Source organism: Equus asinus, chromosome 13, assembly GCF_041296235.1.
Source record: "Equus asinus isolate D_3611 breed Donkey chromosome 13, EquAss-T2T_v2, whole genome shotgun sequence".
NCBI classification, from domain to species: Eukaryota; Metazoa; Chordata; class Mammalia; order Perissodactyla; family Equidae; genus Equus; species Equus asinus.
In genome coordinates, this window is record NC_091802.1 from 11,890,913 (window position 1) to 11,906,460 (window position 15,548).

Sequence of the window (15,548 nt, forward strand, 5' to 3'; positions counted from 1 at the left end):
CTCAAGCGCTCTCGCACCCCGGGAGCCGCGGCGCCCACACCTTGCCGGCCCGAAGGTGGCGCCCAATAAATGAACTCTGAAGCGGGGAGCACAGCACGAAGGGTTTAATGGCGAAGGGGCCGACGGCGGGGAGGCAGGGGCGGGGGTGCGGGCCCGCGAATGCCTGGGATCACAGCGTGTGGAGGTCGTAACTACGCCGGCTCAGCTTCTCCGGGTCGTCCGACGCCATGAGGGAGAAGTCGCGGAAGATGTCGAGATACGTCTCGTCCCCTGAGGGGAGGGTGGAAGGGCTGGGAGGCCGGAAGGCCGGGCCCTGGTGCAAAAGAGCCTGGTGGGGACTGCGGGGCTGGCCTGCTAAGAGCGCGCGCTTCCAGCGTGGGTGGAGGGGACATCTGCGCTGTCAGGGCAGCGCCCTCGCCTATTCTTTGCTTCGTTCCGGGATCCTTGTCGGATGCGCCCAAAGACATATTTGTTGAATAAACAACGGGATTAATCCATAAAGCTGGGCACGAGGCGGGCAGGTCGTCAGGGGCCAGAAGCCCAGAATTACAATGTTGGGCCAGGGACGGGGGTGGGGTGGGGGGGGGGTACTTTACCTGCCTGGCCCTGGGCCACTTCGGCCTCTCTCATCTTTGCCAATCGTAGCCTGAAGGGGAAGGAATTAAGGAATGAATGACATTTTCCCCGCTCCCCCCATCCTAAGTTCCCAAACTTTGAGTGGGTTGTTTTATTCATCTGTTTCCCCAGGGTCTAGAGCTCAAAAGATGCTCTACAACAATGATGCCTCTCACTGAGCTGCACGAACTCACCATCCGCGGACCCTCCCCGCCCCCCTTCTTACTCCACGCCCCAAACAACACTGGGAGCATTCTTTCCCTCTCCCGGTCCAGAAGGTGGCCGCGCCCCTCCCGACGCTCCGCCTGGCACGCTCGGGCCTCACCTCAGCCCGGCCTAAGTGGACAGAGCAAGCGCTAACCCCGCCCCTTCAGGCATTCTCACAGGGTGACGATGTCAGCGTTGGCTGCTTCCATGGCGATGGTCAGAGGGTCCCTGCCTTCAGAGTCCCGAGCTCCCAGATCGGCCCCCCGTTTCAGGAACAAGCAGGCCAGCCTGGAGAGGATAGCCAGGTTCAGCCAGCCTCTCACCCTGTGCGGAGCCTCCCTCCCCAAGGCCACCATCCCTGCCGCCCCTACCCGGTGTGGCCAAGAATGGTTGCGTGGTGAAGCGGGCCCCGGCCGTGGTTGTCCGCTTGATTCACATTCGCCCCGTTCTGGAGGAGAAACTCACATGCCAGAAGAGAATTCTACATAGAGAGGTCGAGAATGGGGAGAGAGGGCGGCATCTTCAGTGGCAGATTTAAAGATGTTTTAGAGTGGGGTCAGTTCAGAGGGTGGGGCATGGACATCAGGAGTGTACGGGCAGAGTTAAGTGTCAGGCTCTGCTCTAGCTCTTTACATGTATTCATACATTAAACTCTATAGCACAACCTGATGACATATGTTATTCCTGTTTTACCGATGAAGAAACTGAGGCACAGAGAGGTTCATAACTTGTTCAAAATCTCCTTTAAGTGATGAGTGCCTGGATTCAAACCTGGGTTGTCTGCCTCCAAATTGCACACTCTTAGCAACCTGTCTCTATCGGTTATCACTCCCTACGGGGTAGGGTTCTCAGGGAGTAGGTGGGGGTGGAAGGAGAGGTAAGAGGTGGGCCCAGAGTCAGAGCAGGGGTCAAAGAGAAGGAGCGTTGGGGTGGGTTGGGGAGGTCAACAAGACTCTCACAGCAGCTGTGGCCTGGATCAGCGGCGTGGCATTCTCCTGACCCCCATTGACCCAGTTGACATCAGCTCCATGGGCAAGGGCATCAGCCATGGTGGGAAGAGACGGAGGATGCCCAGCAGCTCGAAACAGCAGGGCCCCAGGGTGCAGGCTGCCCAGGTCATCCGAGGGGGGTTCTGTTAGAGGGAACCAGTTGTGAGTCTGGGAAGAAACCCTCAGCACAGTCTCCTGATGCTGTAATGAGACAGGTCACTTCTCAATTGTGGGGAGGCCTTCAGGACTCTGGGGACTGTGGTGGGAGGTGGAGGGGTGTGTGTGTGTTTGTGTGTGGCCCCTGGGGTGTGGGGATAGACAACATCATTCACTTCTTCCTGTCCAACCATCCTGACCCGCTGGGACGTCACAGGTGAGCTGACTCACTGATGCTCAGTCCCGCCTCTCTTGGCTCTCTCTGCTCCAGCCAAACTCACACTCTCCTTCACAGGCCTTTGGGGACCCTAGCTCATTCTCACTCTTGACTTTTCTCAGGCTCTTGACACCCTTATGTAGCCCTCCCTGTCTACTCCCAGCCCCATGTTCCTTCTCATTCTTCACTGTAACCCCCGAAACTCTTGGCTTGTAAAACCAGTGCCAGTGTGGGCTGGCGCCTCCAGCATTCTCAAGGGGAAGGCCTGGGCCTTCTACTCTGTGCCTCTCCACCAGGCCTGGCACAGTGCTGAGCACACAGCAGGCACTCAATGAATGCCCACCCAACCCCATACCTGGCTTGGATCCGAAGCTCCCTGGCCGGGGCCTGATGGAAGGCTTTGGGGGCACAGGAGGCTGCCCCCTGGGGGGGCCCCGGCCTCCTCTTCGCCCTCGAATCTCAGGAAGCTTGGTTAGGAATTTCTTCTCCACGTATTTGGCATGAATCCAGGCCTCCTTCTCCTGCCTAGGGGGGTCGGGGGAAGGAAGGGGACAGTCTTCCCTCCTCCCATCCTAGGCCTTCCTCCCTCCCCAAAAGGAGGGCAGCCCCAACCTCACCGGGAGCAGCTGGGCCCTGGCTTCTTCACTGCCATGGCCTCCACACGGGCCTCATAGATCTGGTTGATGACTACATTTCCCAGCTCGCACATCAGCTTCCGGTGGCCCAGGCAGAGGCGAGACAGACAGGTAGGGTGGGGCTGAGTGTCTGAGCCCTCAGGGCTCTGCAGCCCTGTCCTCACCCCGCCCCCACCCCCCACCCTCTTCAAGATATCCCAAGTCACCTTCACTAGTTCTGGCTCCCACGAGTCGAGGGTCAAAGACCGGACTTTAGAGAAATGAACTCCAAGGCTCCTAGAGGGCCGAAGTGGGAGTCAGGTCCTCTGTGGGGCAGCAGCTGGGGCAGCCGCCACTGCTCCTGAAAAGACTTGGAGGCAAGGCCATGCATGGGGGCCATGCAGAGGCACGGGGCAAGGAGGCCCACGTTGGGCAGGATCCTGCCTATTCACCCTTCCCTCTTTTCCTTCTTCCCCTACATTTCATTGCAAAGGCCCCTCAGCCATTTCCCTTCTCTCATGGCACTCTGGCCTGGACAACTCTTTCCATGTCACTCCCCTTCCCCGCTTCCACCTGACTGCCTCAGGGTGAGGGCTGTGTAGACTTGCTAAGGCCTCATGACCTCTCTCTGCTCTTTGTTCTCTCCGCCACCCTCAGCAGCCCTGACCCCACATCTCCTCAAGTCAAGGCAATAAGCTTCTCTTGGAGTCCCCCAACCTTGGCCAAACCAGGATACAGAGTGGCTAGGCCCACTAGGGTCCACATTGTGCCCCACAGGCCCGGCCCAGGGTCACAGCCAGGGTCTAAGAGAGGAAGCTACAGCAGGGTAGGAAGGGAGGAGCCGGTGTGATGGGCTCTATCTTGCCCCCCCGACACTGCAACCAGAAGGAGTGGGGCCCACGCTTGGGGCCTTAGGGAATGACCTGTGGATGCCAGAGCACTGAATGCACAGGGTGACACCAAGGTTGATGCTGGCCCATTCAGGAGCTGGCTCCCGGCAGTCGCAGCACTGGGCATTGCCGTCCACACTCTGCACCTGGGCTGCCACATGCCCAACTCCACCAGGCTCCCTTCCCCTGGTTGTCCCGCCACAGCCCATGGTGGCAGCAGAGCCAATGGCCAGGTGTCCCGAGCCCTTGGGAGACAAGGGAAGAAAGAGAGGCCATGGGGCCTAGTGGAAGGGATGCCTCATCTCCCTGGGCAGCCTGGCCCTTCACCCCCATGTTAAGGTACCTGGACTGAACCCCGGGGGCTGTCATCAAGGTGTGCCTGGCTGAAGGCTGTGGCGATGCTGCTCTGCACAGCATTAATCCACAGCTGCAGGAGGCGCTCTGAGTCAGCCTGTAGGAGGCAGGACCTGAGCAGGAAGGAGGACGGAGAGTGGGGAGGGGTCTGAGGCCTGGGAAGCCATGGGGCAGGATGGGCAGATTGACATTCAGCTAGTATTCAACTGCACCAGTCATATTGAAATACTTCTGTACCAATTGGTCATATCCTTCTAAATATCCCCAATCACCCTATATCCTCCCCTCAGAACCACACCCAGACTGCCTTACAATCCAGCCACCAACGGGTCAATGCCTGGGGCTGCCTGGGGGCCTCCAAGACCCTGCTCCAGGAGGCCTGTGTGATTGGCCTGCCTTTCTAGTTGGTAAAGAATGAGATATATTAGAGTATCACCCGTGGGGCTGGATGGCACTCACTTGCTGGGGGACACCACCTCAAAGCAAAACCGCCTCTCAGAGTCCGGGCAGAGCTTCACCGTGCAGAGACGGAGGTCATCTACCACCACAGTCACAGGGTCCTGGCAGGGAAGGTGATAAGGGGCCAGATGTCCAGCCAGCCACAGCACGGGCTGAGTCTCCCTGGGCCCAGGCATCCAGGACCCAGGCCTACCCACCTTGTATTTCTTCTGATAAACCAGTTGGTTGCTCTGGATAGTGAACCAGCGTCTGGAGGAGGTGGAGGTAGATTATGGACACGGGCAGCACTGGGATGAGGCTCGGGCCAGGGGCAGCAGAGAGGCTGTGCCCTTTCCCCCATAAGGATCTTGCTGAGAGGAGGCGTGGGCTGACTGTCTCATGCGATGCTCCAGAGGAGGGAGGGCAGTTGTGCAGACCGGGACATCTAAGGGGTGCTATTCACATCTTGGGCAACCCAGAGTTGATATATTTATGGAGACAACTTTCCAGCAGATGGCTGTAAAATGCTTTTTCTAATAAAATGTCTATTGCTACAATTTTTTGACAGATGGAAGTATTTTTGGGAAGGGGCTCCATTTTCTAACGTGCACAAAGATCCCGTATGGGCAGTGGCCTTGGCAGGGGAAGGAGTTGAGTCAGGGCAGATCACCACCCTGCTCTGGACCCTGCAATGGCTCCCCATTTCCCTCAGAGTAGAGCCTCGGTCCCTATGAAAGTGGACAAGGCCCTATCACGATTCACATCTCCATTAGCTCCCCCTTCATCTCCCGCCACTTCCTCCTCCTTCCCTTGGTCCACACCCATCGTCTGCTCTCTGTTCCTCCAACACATCAAATTTTTCAGGGCCTTGGTGCTGGCTCCTGCTTCTGTCCAGAACATTCTCCCCCCAGATATCCTTCAAGTCTTCACTCAGAAGTTGCCTTCTCATCAGGCCCATGCTGACCACCCTATTTCAAATTACTACCCCTCCCCAGCCCTCTACATCCCTTGCTTTACTATTATTTTTCTTCTATGGCACTTTTACCTTCTAAGATAACATATAACTTACTTAATTATTATGTTCATTGTCTGTCTTTGCTGATGGCAGGTAAACTGTCTGAAGGCAGGGGGTTTTGTCTGTTTTTCCTGCTGTTCTTAACACACTATAACCACTCAAAAAATTTTTTAATTGGATGAGTTTGGCTGAATGGGGTGTCCTCTCCTCACCTGCTCCAGGTCTTAAATGCATTGCTGGCCCTTTTGAAGAGATGTCCTTCCATCACCAGGCCACCAGGCCCCTCCTTTAGGCTTGGTTCTGGCTCCTCCCCACCCAGCTCCTGGGGGCAGAAGAGGGTCAAAGGGTAAGGTGGGCAGAGACCAGGGCCCCACACCCATCTGCCTCCTGCCTGCCATCCCAGCCCTCACCTTCTGTTTCAGCAGTACATGTCTCTGTTCCATGTCCCTCTTCTCTCGAGCTGAATTCAAGACCAGCTGGTGCAACTGGGCATAGGAGGGGCATCTCAGATGTCCCTGGCCTCCCCCAACTAAGCCAGGAGAGTCATCTCAGAACCTCCTACCCTCCCATCCTCCACCATCTGCCTGCTCCCTGGGGCTCTACCTGGCCACCTAGATCCTTGCGATACTGGGCCAGCCGGCTCAGTTCCTCATGGCCCTGCTGGAAATGGGTAGCTTGGGCCTCCACCAAACGCAGCACCTGGGGGACAAGGTGGGCAGGGGGCAGAGCTGAGGAAGGACCCCTCTTTCCCTCTTCCTGCCTGCTCTCCATCAGCAGGCTCCTCCCCACCTTGCCCTCATCACCACTGCAACTCACAAACTCCATGATGTCAAACTTCCTCTTGTCCTCAATCACATTGATCTGAGAGACCAGAAAGACCTCAGGTCAGTCTTGAAAACATAGTGTCCCCTCCCACTGCACACTGGTGACTCTCCGGCCTTGAGGTGACTGAGGCCCTGGTACCCCAGGAGGGCAGGTTGGGGCAGGCACCTGCAGGGCATAATCCAGTGCCCGTCCCCGGTACCCAGCTCGAGCAGTCTTCAAAGCAGCTCCTGCCTCTTCTGCCTCCTGGGTCCGGCGCCTGGGGACCTCTGCGTTGTGGGTTAGAGCAGCCTCCAGGCTCTCAGCCCCCCGCCAGAAATCCCGGCGAGCCTCTCGGAAACCCCGGAGACCTCTGGGGGTGGGAGGATAACACAGAATCACAGGTGGACCCACCTGCCCCCTGCAGAGAAGTCCCTCTCAGCCTTTCGGTTGGCCTGTGTAGTCAGAACTCCAGGGGGATCCTGACTGATAGCAGTCAGGCCACCAGAACTGCACCACCACCCCACCCGCCCCAGTCTCACAACTCCTTCATTGAGGGAAGCCCCTTGGGTAATGGGAAGAGGGCTGGAAGATTGTTTTCCCTCCCAACTCACTCCTTGACCAGGGTTTGAATTTGCTGCTGCAGTGTGTGCTGGGTGGCATCTAGAAGATCCTGAGGGGAAGCAGAAATTGGCAGGTGGGGGTCAGGACCACAGACAACCTTGCTTCCCCCACCAGCCCTACCTATGCCCACTCACCGCATGGCTGTCCAGCTTGTGTCTGAGGCTCTCAGTGAATTTGTCCAGACACTCCTAGGCAGGAAGAGCAGAGAGAGAGTACCAGGCATGGGGCAGTAGGGCCCTCCCATCTCTGGCCCAGTCAGCAATGGCTGTCTCAGATGGCAGCCCCAGCCCTGCTCTGGCCTGGGATCTGCAGACCCCAGGCCAACCCTCCCCTTCCACAGGATCTCTCCACATCCCAGGCCCCATCCCATCTCGTTCAGGCCCTCCACATACCGCCATCATGGGCTCTGGTGGACCCAGGCGGGCCAGATCACAAATGCCAACAATGAAGGCGTGGCCAGCAGCAAGGTAATGGCGCCCACTCTCCAGGAGGCCATTACCCAGTTTGAGGAGCTAAGAAGCAACAGGGCAATAGAGAGTTATGCCATGTGCCACCAGACCCAGTGGCACCCCCACTCCTGTCCTCTTCCTCTCCCCTTTCCCAGGGCCGTGCCCTCCTACCCAACCTCACCTACACTTCCCTGCAGCCCAGTCCAGCTCTCCCACTTTCTAATACACACCTGGTGCTTGCTCATCTCTGCTTCTTTGCTCCCACTGCTCTGTGCCTGGAACAAAATTGCTCCCAGCCTGTCACTAAAGCCAGTGTCAGCTTCACCTCCAAACATCTTTCTCTGTCCACTCCCACACATCTCTCCCTGCCCTGCCCCAATTACTTGGATCCCAGCTCTCCAGAAACTCCATCCTCATGCACTGTCTGGCTCACAGGATGAACACTCTACCTGGTTGGTATTAAATTCTACAGTATTTACGGTCTCAAGTTTTCCCATTCTCAGCTAATTGAAAGTTCCCTCCTAAATATTAATTAGTTACCAAGGCCACAGGGAAGGGCAAAGACAGCATGCTAGGGTGCTCCTAGGGCCCATTCTGTCTAGCCCCGCCCCCCCCAACTGACAAACAAGGATGTTTAATAAACAAGGGGACAAATGACTGGCCCAAGGAGGGTGTCTCTGGGAGAGCCACGTGGCTGTGTCAGAAGCCAAAGTGAGGTCTCCTGACCCCTGGCTCTTGTTATCTGCAGGAACTGCATTGCTCCTGAGGTGACACCACTTGGTTCTGGCCTCAGTCACTGCATCTAGGATGGAGCAAATGTCTGTGGAGCCCTTCAGCTCAGTCCAGGGGACAAGAGACCACCAGGGAGGTTCTGTGAGGAAATCCTAGGCAGTAGGGCCTCAGAAAGCTCAGGCCACACAGGTGTTCAGCGAACTTTTGTTGAAATGAAAAATGCTTACTAGGGCAAGTGAAGGCTTCAGGGAAATACAGCTTGAGGGCGGCCGGCAGGGTCAGTAATCGTCAGAAAACTGACCACGACCAAGCCTTATGAGATGTCACTATGGGGTGTCTATGACCAGGGACAAGGACCCTGATGCTCATAACTCCACTGTGTGGAGCTGGGGGACCGAGTGTCCAGTTCTTCCCTCATCCACCACTCCCTCCCCATATATCTGAATAAGGAACTTTCATAAGAGTGAACTAGTGAGAAACTGGTACATCCATACAGTAGAATAGTACTCAGCAATGCAAAGGAATGAACTATTCACACACGGGCTACTGATACTATTGATACGCAACAACTTGAATAAACTTCAAGGGCATTATTCTGAGTGAAAAAAAAGAGCCAATCTTGAAAGGTCACATATTGTATGAATTCACTTATGTAACATTCTAGAAATGACAAAAGTCTAGAGATGGAGAACAGAGGAGTGGTTGTCATGGATTTGAGAAGGGGGAGGGGAGGGCATCATTATAAAAAGTAGCACAAAAGAGTTCCTTTGTGGTGACAGGAGCTTTGTATCTTGAATGTGATGCTGGTTATAAGAATCTATACATGTAGCAAAGTGCCACTGAAGTATACACAAAGATTTCTTTTTAAAAAAGAGTATATGCAAAATAGGTAAAATTCAAGTAAGGTCTGTAGACAGTTCCTCGCATCCTGCCAATATCAATTTCCGGGTTTGGGTAATGTACTATAGCTATATCAGACGCTGCCATTGGGGGAAGCTGGGTGATGGTATGTGGGACCTCTCTGTACTATTTTTGCAACTTCTTGTGAGTCTATAATTAACTCAAAAAATTGAATTAAAAAAATATATGTATATATTAACTGGTCATCTGTTAACTTTCAGGCTCCAGCAAAGGCACTGGGGATGGAGCAAAAACAAAACATAGAAGTCTCTCATGGCACTTACATTCTAGTGGGGAAACACAGACAAGACTAAACTTGGCAAGTGTTATAGACACACGCTAAGGTGATGATTCCCACTCTCGCATAATCAGCATCCCTTGAATGTGAGCAAGACCTGTGACTTGCTTCTAACCAATAGAATATGGCAAAGAGAATGGGATGGCACTCCCATGATTCAGTTACACCATTGGCAAAAGTGATGGATGCTTCTCCTGTGATTACGTCTGATATAAATTGATGCCATCTTGCCAGCACCCACAAGAGAGAGCGTCCTGCTGGCCTTGAAGAAGCAAGCTGCTGTGATGTAAGTTGCCTACAGACAGGGCCACATGGCAGGGGACTGTCTCGCAACAGCAGGGAACTGAATTCTGCCAAAAATCACAAGAACCTGGAAGAAAACTCTGAGCCTCAGAGGAGACTGCAGCCTGAGACCCTGAGCAGAGGACCAGCTAAGCTGTGGGTGGTTTCTGACCCACGGAAACTCTGATAACAAATGTGTATTGTTCTCAGTCACTAAATTTGTAATAATTTGTTGCACAGCAATAGAAAACTAATACAGCAAATAAATATATAACATGTCAGATTGAGGTAAATGCTATAGAGAAAAATAAGGCCGAGTAAGGTAGATGGGAGTGTGCGTGTCCGTGTGCGTGTGCAGGCGTGTTTTATAGAGTGGCCAGGGAAGGCCTTACTGTCTTGTGTTTGTGTTTCACTGGTTTGTCTGCCACAGGCCATCTGCGGGCTCCCTGGGGGCAGAAATAGTCTTGCTCTCCCCAAACGCCCAGGGCCCAGCATAATGCAGAGCTCAAGAGTAAGTCCACAGGGGAGTCTGGTTTTTCAAGATCCCAAGCTCCTTGAAAGCAAAGAACCACTTTTCTCCTTCTCTAGAGCCCCCCAGATATTTACCCCACATGGATAGCATTCAATAATCCCTGGAACTCATTCTTAGTCTCCAACTTTCTCCCTGGCCCTGTCCCTCTCCTCTTAATCCGACCCTGGGTCACCTCTCCGTGTCAGGATCACCTTTTCCAGCCGGGTCTCCAGTTCTGACACTTCCGCTTCCACCAACTCTATAGACGCTCTGGGAAAGGAGGGATGGGGTCACAGGAACAGAGCTTGGGTCCATGTGGTCTGTCCGACTCAGCAGGGTCAGAGATCGGAGTTAGGGAGTCGAGGGTACAGACAGGAAAAACTGAGGGGTTAAGAAGACTCGCCCATCTGCCCTCTTTTGCTCAGCTCACTGTGCAGTGTGGGAGCTACCGGCCCAGGCCAGAGCAGGAAGGGTAGAAGGGAGGGTGGATGTGGTGAGGGCAGGAAGTTGCTAACCGCCCAGAGCAGGTGCTGGGGGAGGGGCAGGGGTCTCAGTGAGAGGGAGGAGGGAATGCCACTCTGGGGGTGCGAGAGGCTGGAGAGGCCCCCTCCACAATGCGCTGGGAGTGAAGAGCATCAGAGCACCCAGTTTGATAGCAGAGGTCCTACTTTGGCCCCAACCTCTATCTTGTCCCTTTGAGACTTACTCCCTGAAAGGACATCTGGCCTGGAGAAGGCCGTGTGTGTGTCTGTGTATGTTGGGGGGTGTTGGACCCTCCTCCCGCTTCGCCCTCCAGACCTGCATGCACTTACCGGAAGCGAGGTGAGTCCTTAAGACACTCCTCGAAATCCAGCTTGACCGTCATCTCAGCTTGACCGCTCCGGGGGCGGGGGGGGGGCCAGTGGGCCCTGGGGCCAGGCAGGTGGAGACGCAGGTAGAGGCACTCTCTGCCTCAGGGCGGGTGTTGATGAGGAAGAAGCAGAGGGTCCTCTCCTGGGTAGAGCCTGGGGGGGCGCAATTTTTTCCCCAAGGGGAAGGGGTGTCCTAGGAGGAGCTCTCACCCCACACTTCCAGGCAGCGCTGGGAGGGGCAGAGGCGGCGCTTGGGCGGAGGAGAGGGGCCTGAGATCAGAGAAGCCACAGCCCCGCCCTCAGGGACTATCTACTGTCACCTTCCTACTGGAGGCCCTGGTCTCTCTTTGCGTCTTTCTCCTTTAGTGGTTGAATTTGAGGGGCTGGCAGACATAGGTTCAAATCCTGATTCTGTTCACTTAGAGGCTGTGTGACCCTGGGCAAGCTCTCTGATTCCTCAGTTTTCTCATCTGGAAGATGGAGATGATAACCCCTACCTCAAGGGTTGTAAGAATTAAAGACGATTTATGGTTGACTGAATCACACCAATCATTGCCATCCTGCTGCAGTTGGGCATTCCCAGACTCCTAGTTTCTTGTTGAGTTCAGTTCTCCAGACTACTCCAAGCTTTTTTCTCTGCTCAGCTTGCCCTGCCAGTGGTTTCCTGGGTGTGGACTTCCCCCCCTCCTCCCCTCTCCTCAAGGATGGAACAGGCCCAGCCTGGGTCCCCAATTCACAGCCCCAAGATGCCTGCTCTTCTTCTCTTTATTGTCCACCCCTAAGGTGGTGACGGCAGGGGAAGGTTGGTCCCCACCCCATCCCCAGCTGGCTACATTTTCCATTGTCTGGCTTCTTCCTCTTGAGTCCACTGAAGCTGCAGAGTTGCATCTGGAGAGAGAAGGGGTTGGGTTAGTGGCTTTTGTGCAGCAGGCATGAGATTGGCCCATGTGACCCCCCGGATTCCGTAGAACCTACCCACTCAGCTCCTCTCCCTCCCTGGGTAGTGCAGGTAGCCCCTTGCCTCAACCCGGGCTCAGGCTCATGTCTGTGCTGGTTTAGGTGTGGGGAGTTTGGGTTGCTTCCAGGTACCCTCTCTGAGCTTTCTGGGCTTCGCCAGTTCAGCCCTTTGGATACCAGCAACTGACACCAGCTGGACACCGCTTGGGAACTACTGTCTTTGGATAGGGCAGTACCTGGAGTAGGGTGGGTGGCAGAGAGGAGTCAAGAAGGAGGCATGGGGCCAGCAGGTGGTATTCAGCTGGAGGGGGTCCTAACCCCTTCTGAGCCTCCCTGGTTCCTCCTGCACAACAAGGGCCTTGCATGCCAGGATGTTTAGGGCCTCCCTTAGCACCTGTTGCCAATCTATTGGCCTGAAAAGGGTCAGGGTTGGGGGGAAAGGAGCTTGCCAAGAGCCAGGTCCAGTGAAATGGTGGCCTGGTGCCCTCACCAGGCTGTGATGGTGTCACTGTCAGGGAGTTCTCGGTAGCCTTGGGATCCTGAAAGGGGCTTCCTATGTGGTCCAGCAGACGGACTTCAGTGCTTATGGGATTCTCAATCATCCAGTTCAAGCTTGTGGAACCTGGAAGCATCACAGTTTGGGGCACCCATCAGTCTGTTGGTTCTCAGCTCTCCTGTCCCTAGGCTGACCCAGCCCAGCTCTCACCGTCCTCCTGCTCAACTTCTGGGTCCTCCTCAAGCTCTGGGTGGGGAGAGCGCCTCAGGTATCTTCCTTTGCTATAATACTCCTTGCGTTGCAGATCAATTTCCTGCTCCAACATGATGGTGACGGGAGCTGGGAACTGATTTCTCAAGGTAGGGGGATCTGAGGAGTCACCCAAGTCAATCTCAGTCTCAGGCCCCTCAGGTATCCACTGTGGCCCCCCACCACAGGGGAGAAGCTGAAGCCCCAGGTTCTCATCTCACTTCTATTACCTCCTCCCATTTTAGAAAATCTCAGTAACCTCTCCATACCCCACCGTTCTCTTGGGCTTTCTGTTCCTCCTTACCAGCCAGCCTTCCTTGGGGACTATCCTGATGGGGATCCCACCCGAGCTGGACTCTGTCTTCCCTGGGGTCACCATCCAGCATTACCTCCCTCTTAGGCAGGACCCTAGGCAGACGCCCACTGAGGAAAACAGGCTATGGTGGAGAAGGCTCTGGACAACAATTCCCCCGTGTCCCTGGGGCCCCGCCATAGCTAACCCTTGGCTTCTAGGATGTGGTTCCGGGTCACCAGGTCAGTCTCAACTTTGACTCCTCTGGCCAGTCCTCCTGCCCAGCTTCTCTCCACAGGCCTGGGCTCTGGGTTCAGCATCACACCTCGACTGCCACTGCCCATACTGACACTACCCCCATTGCTGTTCTTCTTATTATCCAAGGGCAGGTTTTTCTGAGTCTTGAGGAACTTTCCTTCATTGTAGTGTGTCTTGCGGCGCTTCTCAAAATCACTGGAGTCTGTGGGCCAGTGTAAGAGCTTGGTTTTCCCTCCAAGCTCTCGCTGAAAGTTCACTCCGCCTCCCCTTTTCATTCAATCCCCGACCCTCATCTCACATGTCTTGGAAAAGTTGTCTGAGGACCCTAAGCTTCTATTATCACTGTACTGGAGGACCTTGGGGCAGAAATTGTCCATTGTTGCAAACCTGAAGGGGAGGGAGACTAGTTGGGGGCACTGAAGGGCGAGAACAACAATGGGGGCAGGTGGTAGATAGGGCGAAGCTGGCTGACTCCCCCACCTTGGCCTTGGTCAGTTCTGATGGGAATTGTAGTACCTCCCATTTTAGGGGCCAAAAAGCTGGCTCAGACCCCAGAGTCCAGAGGTGGAGGGAGGAAGAGGTCCCACACCCCTACTGAGCTCTGGCAGGACTCTCACCTCTCTGCTAGCTCCTCTGGAGTCACTGTGTGGGAGGAACCCTCAAGCAGGTCCTCACTGTTGTCCTGCAGCCTGCAGAGGAAGGAGGAAGCAGTGCTGAGAGGGAGGCATCAGGCAATATCCAGTCCCTGAGGCCTCTCTGCCTCCTCCCCACGTCTCTTCCTTTGAATAGGGAAGAGTCTGGGCTGACGGGCCCAGACTGAGGGCTCAGCACCTGTGGTAGGGAGTGCTGGGCTCATCCACCTTCATAAATCCGTAGTCCTTGTCAGCAGGGTGGTAGGTGGCCAGGATATTCATTTCATCCCAGCGCTGAGACTTTTTCCTGGGGTGGGGGAAGGACACACAAAAAACGGAAGGAAACCTGGTGACCTCTTCCTTACAGACCTCCCTCATTTTTTCATTCAAAACCTTTTTCTTGTACCCTCTTTGTAGTTCCAGAGGAGTAGGAGGCTGGGGATAGGATCACACCTAATGATAATCACTTACTACGTGGCCAGGGTCTGTCGGGTACCTACTGCTCTCCCCCAAAGGCCGGGAAACAAATTTCCCACCCAATCACCCTCACCTACTCTCAAGTTCTCAGGACACTGCCCGGTCCCTTCTGGCTCCGCCCCCTCCAGTGTCTGGAACCCCTCCCTCCCGGCTCCGAGCAGCGTGCCCACTGAGCTGGGCTTCTTACTTCTCCACACTGGGGGATTTCTGCATCAAGATGGAGCTGCAGTTTTTTAGGATGCCCCGGGGCCGGTCCTCACAAGGTTTGTGGGGGTGCAAGAAAGTTGACCCAGGGCGCGAACTGCTTCCCGAGTGGCACACCCCAGACCCACCGGACCCAAGGCTGGACGTCCCGGATACTGTGGTTCCAGGAAAGGGGGGATTAAATCCACCAGCGTATGTGCCAGACACATGGCTGTGGCCCGCAACCTCCCCAGGGTACTGGTTGGGCCCAGAACCGAGGATCGCTGCCCCCCCGGAGGACCGGCTAGAACCAGGACTGTGAATTACGACTCCCCCGGAGTGAGGGGGGTGCCCAGAACCGTGACACAAGACTACTCCGGAGGGCGGCCTGGCGCCTGCCTCTACTCCTCTGATGCCTCCTCGCACTCCCCTGGTTGCACCTCCAGGGGATTCCCCGTTGAGGCAGCCAGCAGCCCCCAGAGAGTTCTGCTTCTCCATGGCCCCACCAGGGGGCCACTCTCAGCTACCCCGCCCTGCCTCCCTACTCCGCATAGCCCCGCCCCCTGGGGCCCCGCCCCCACCGCGGCGGGCGGGGCCGCTTGGGCTGAGGGCCTGGTCCCCTCCCCCTCTGTTCTCTGGCGCCGCGGAGGGCGGAATCAAGACTCTATCTATATAGGGACCTCAGGCTGGGAGCCCCTCCCTTTCTGTCCCACCCAAAGACTTTTCTTTGTCTGTGGGATTTATTCCCGCCCTTCTCCCCCATCACCGCCCTTATCGGAATTATCCAATCATAGTCAGGGGTCCTGGTCCAGGGTAGAGAAGACTTAATTGTGACGTCACAGTCCTCCAGCCTTAGCGCGAGCATCGGAGGGTTGGGCTGGGGCTTTACTATTAGCTGTGGGGGGTCTTTTGGGACCGTCAGCGTCGTTGCGTGAAGCTGCCTTCCGGGGTTTCTTTGGACTCTTTATTCGTGGCTTTAAAATCTAAGAGTTTGGTTGGATTGGAGTTCAAGGTGGACTTGAATAGAAACATCGCGAACCTTTTTTCCTCCAAAAGTCGGT

At 55.5% G+C, this 15,548-nt stretch overlaps 2 protein-coding genes across 4 annotated transcripts; both read right to left on the bottom strand.

The window, feature by feature from the left end:
- Positions 1 to 89: 89 nt before the first annotated feature.
- On the bottom strand, positions 90 to 11,244 carry ACAP1 (ArfGAP with coiled-coil, ankyrin repeat and PH domains 1). Of its 3 annotated transcripts, none has more exons than XM_014861509.3 (22): positions 10,905 to 11,244; positions 10,305 to 10,362; positions 7,313 to 7,432; positions 7,055 to 7,108; positions 6,911 to 6,969; positions 6,486 to 6,669; positions 6,312 to 6,356; positions 6,099 to 6,194; positions 5,906 to 5,980; positions 5,708 to 5,817; positions 4,699 to 4,750; positions 4,502 to 4,602; positions 4,032 to 4,155; positions 3,722 to 3,933; positions 3,026 to 3,095; positions 2,802 to 2,896; positions 2,540 to 2,709; positions 1,782 to 1,954; positions 1,194 to 1,303; positions 1,000 to 1,110; positions 597 to 646; positions 90 to 270 (listed from the first exon to the last, which is right to left on the bottom strand). In XM_014861509.3, the coding sequence occupies exons 1-22, from the start codon at positions 10,955 to 10,957 to the stop codon at positions 170 to 172; spliced, it is 2,223 nt and encodes a 740-aa protein (XP_014716995.1). In that variant the 5' UTR covers positions 10,958 to 11,244; the 3' UTR covers positions 90 to 169. The 3 variants fall into 3 exon arrangements, with proteins under 3 accessions (XP_014716995.1, XP_070338545.1, XP_044601506.1); XM_070482444.1 differs by having other exon boundaries at positions 10,305 to 10,473; positions 10,905 to 11,189; XM_044745571.2 differs by having other exon boundaries at positions 10,286 to 10,362; positions 10,905 to 11,164.
- A 395-nt stretch (positions 11,245 to 11,639) lies between these two features.
- Positions 11,640 to 14,988, bottom strand: LOC106844188 (protein phosphatase inhibitor 2 family member C-like). The gene is made up of 8 exons (XM_070482446.1): positions 14,928 to 14,988; positions 14,027 to 14,134; positions 13,813 to 13,884; positions 13,494 to 13,582; positions 13,146 to 13,397; positions 12,607 to 12,765; positions 12,391 to 12,522; positions 11,640 to 11,831 (listed from the first exon to the last, which is right to left on the bottom strand). Exons 2-8 carry the CDS (start codon positions 14,107 to 14,109, stop codon positions 11,773 to 11,775), a joined length of 846 nt encoding a protein of 281 aa, XP_070338547.1. The 5' UTR covers positions 14,110 to 14,134; positions 14,928 to 14,988; the 3' UTR covers positions 11,640 to 11,772.
- Between the last annotated feature and the right edge of the window lie 560 nt (positions 14,989 to 15,548).

Coding starts and splice junctions, on each gene's coding strand:
- ACAP1 (XM_014861509.3), bottom strand. CDS start 10,957: ATGACGGTCAAGCTGGATTTCGAGGAGTGTCTTAAGGACTCACCTCGC. Junction 7,433..10,304: donor TGGAGACCCGGCTGGAAAAG/GTGATCCTGACA, acceptor GTTGCTTCTTAG/CTCCTCAAACTGGGTAATGG. Junction 6,970..7,054: donor ACAAGCTGGACAGCCATGCG/GTGAGTGGGCAT, acceptor GCTTCCCCTCAG/GATCTTCTAGATGCCACCCA.
- LOC106844188 (XM_070482446.1), bottom strand. CDS start 14,109: ATGAATATCCTGGCCACCTACCACCCTGCTGACAAGGACTACGGATTT. Junction 13,885..14,026: donor CCCAGCACTCCCTACCACAG/GTGCTGAGCCCT, acceptor CTTCCTCTGCAG/GCTGCAGGACAACAGTGAGG. Junction 13,583..13,812: donor CCAGAGGAGCTAGCAGAGAG/GTGAGAGTCCTG, acceptor CCTCCCCTTCAG/GTTTGCAACAATGGACAATT.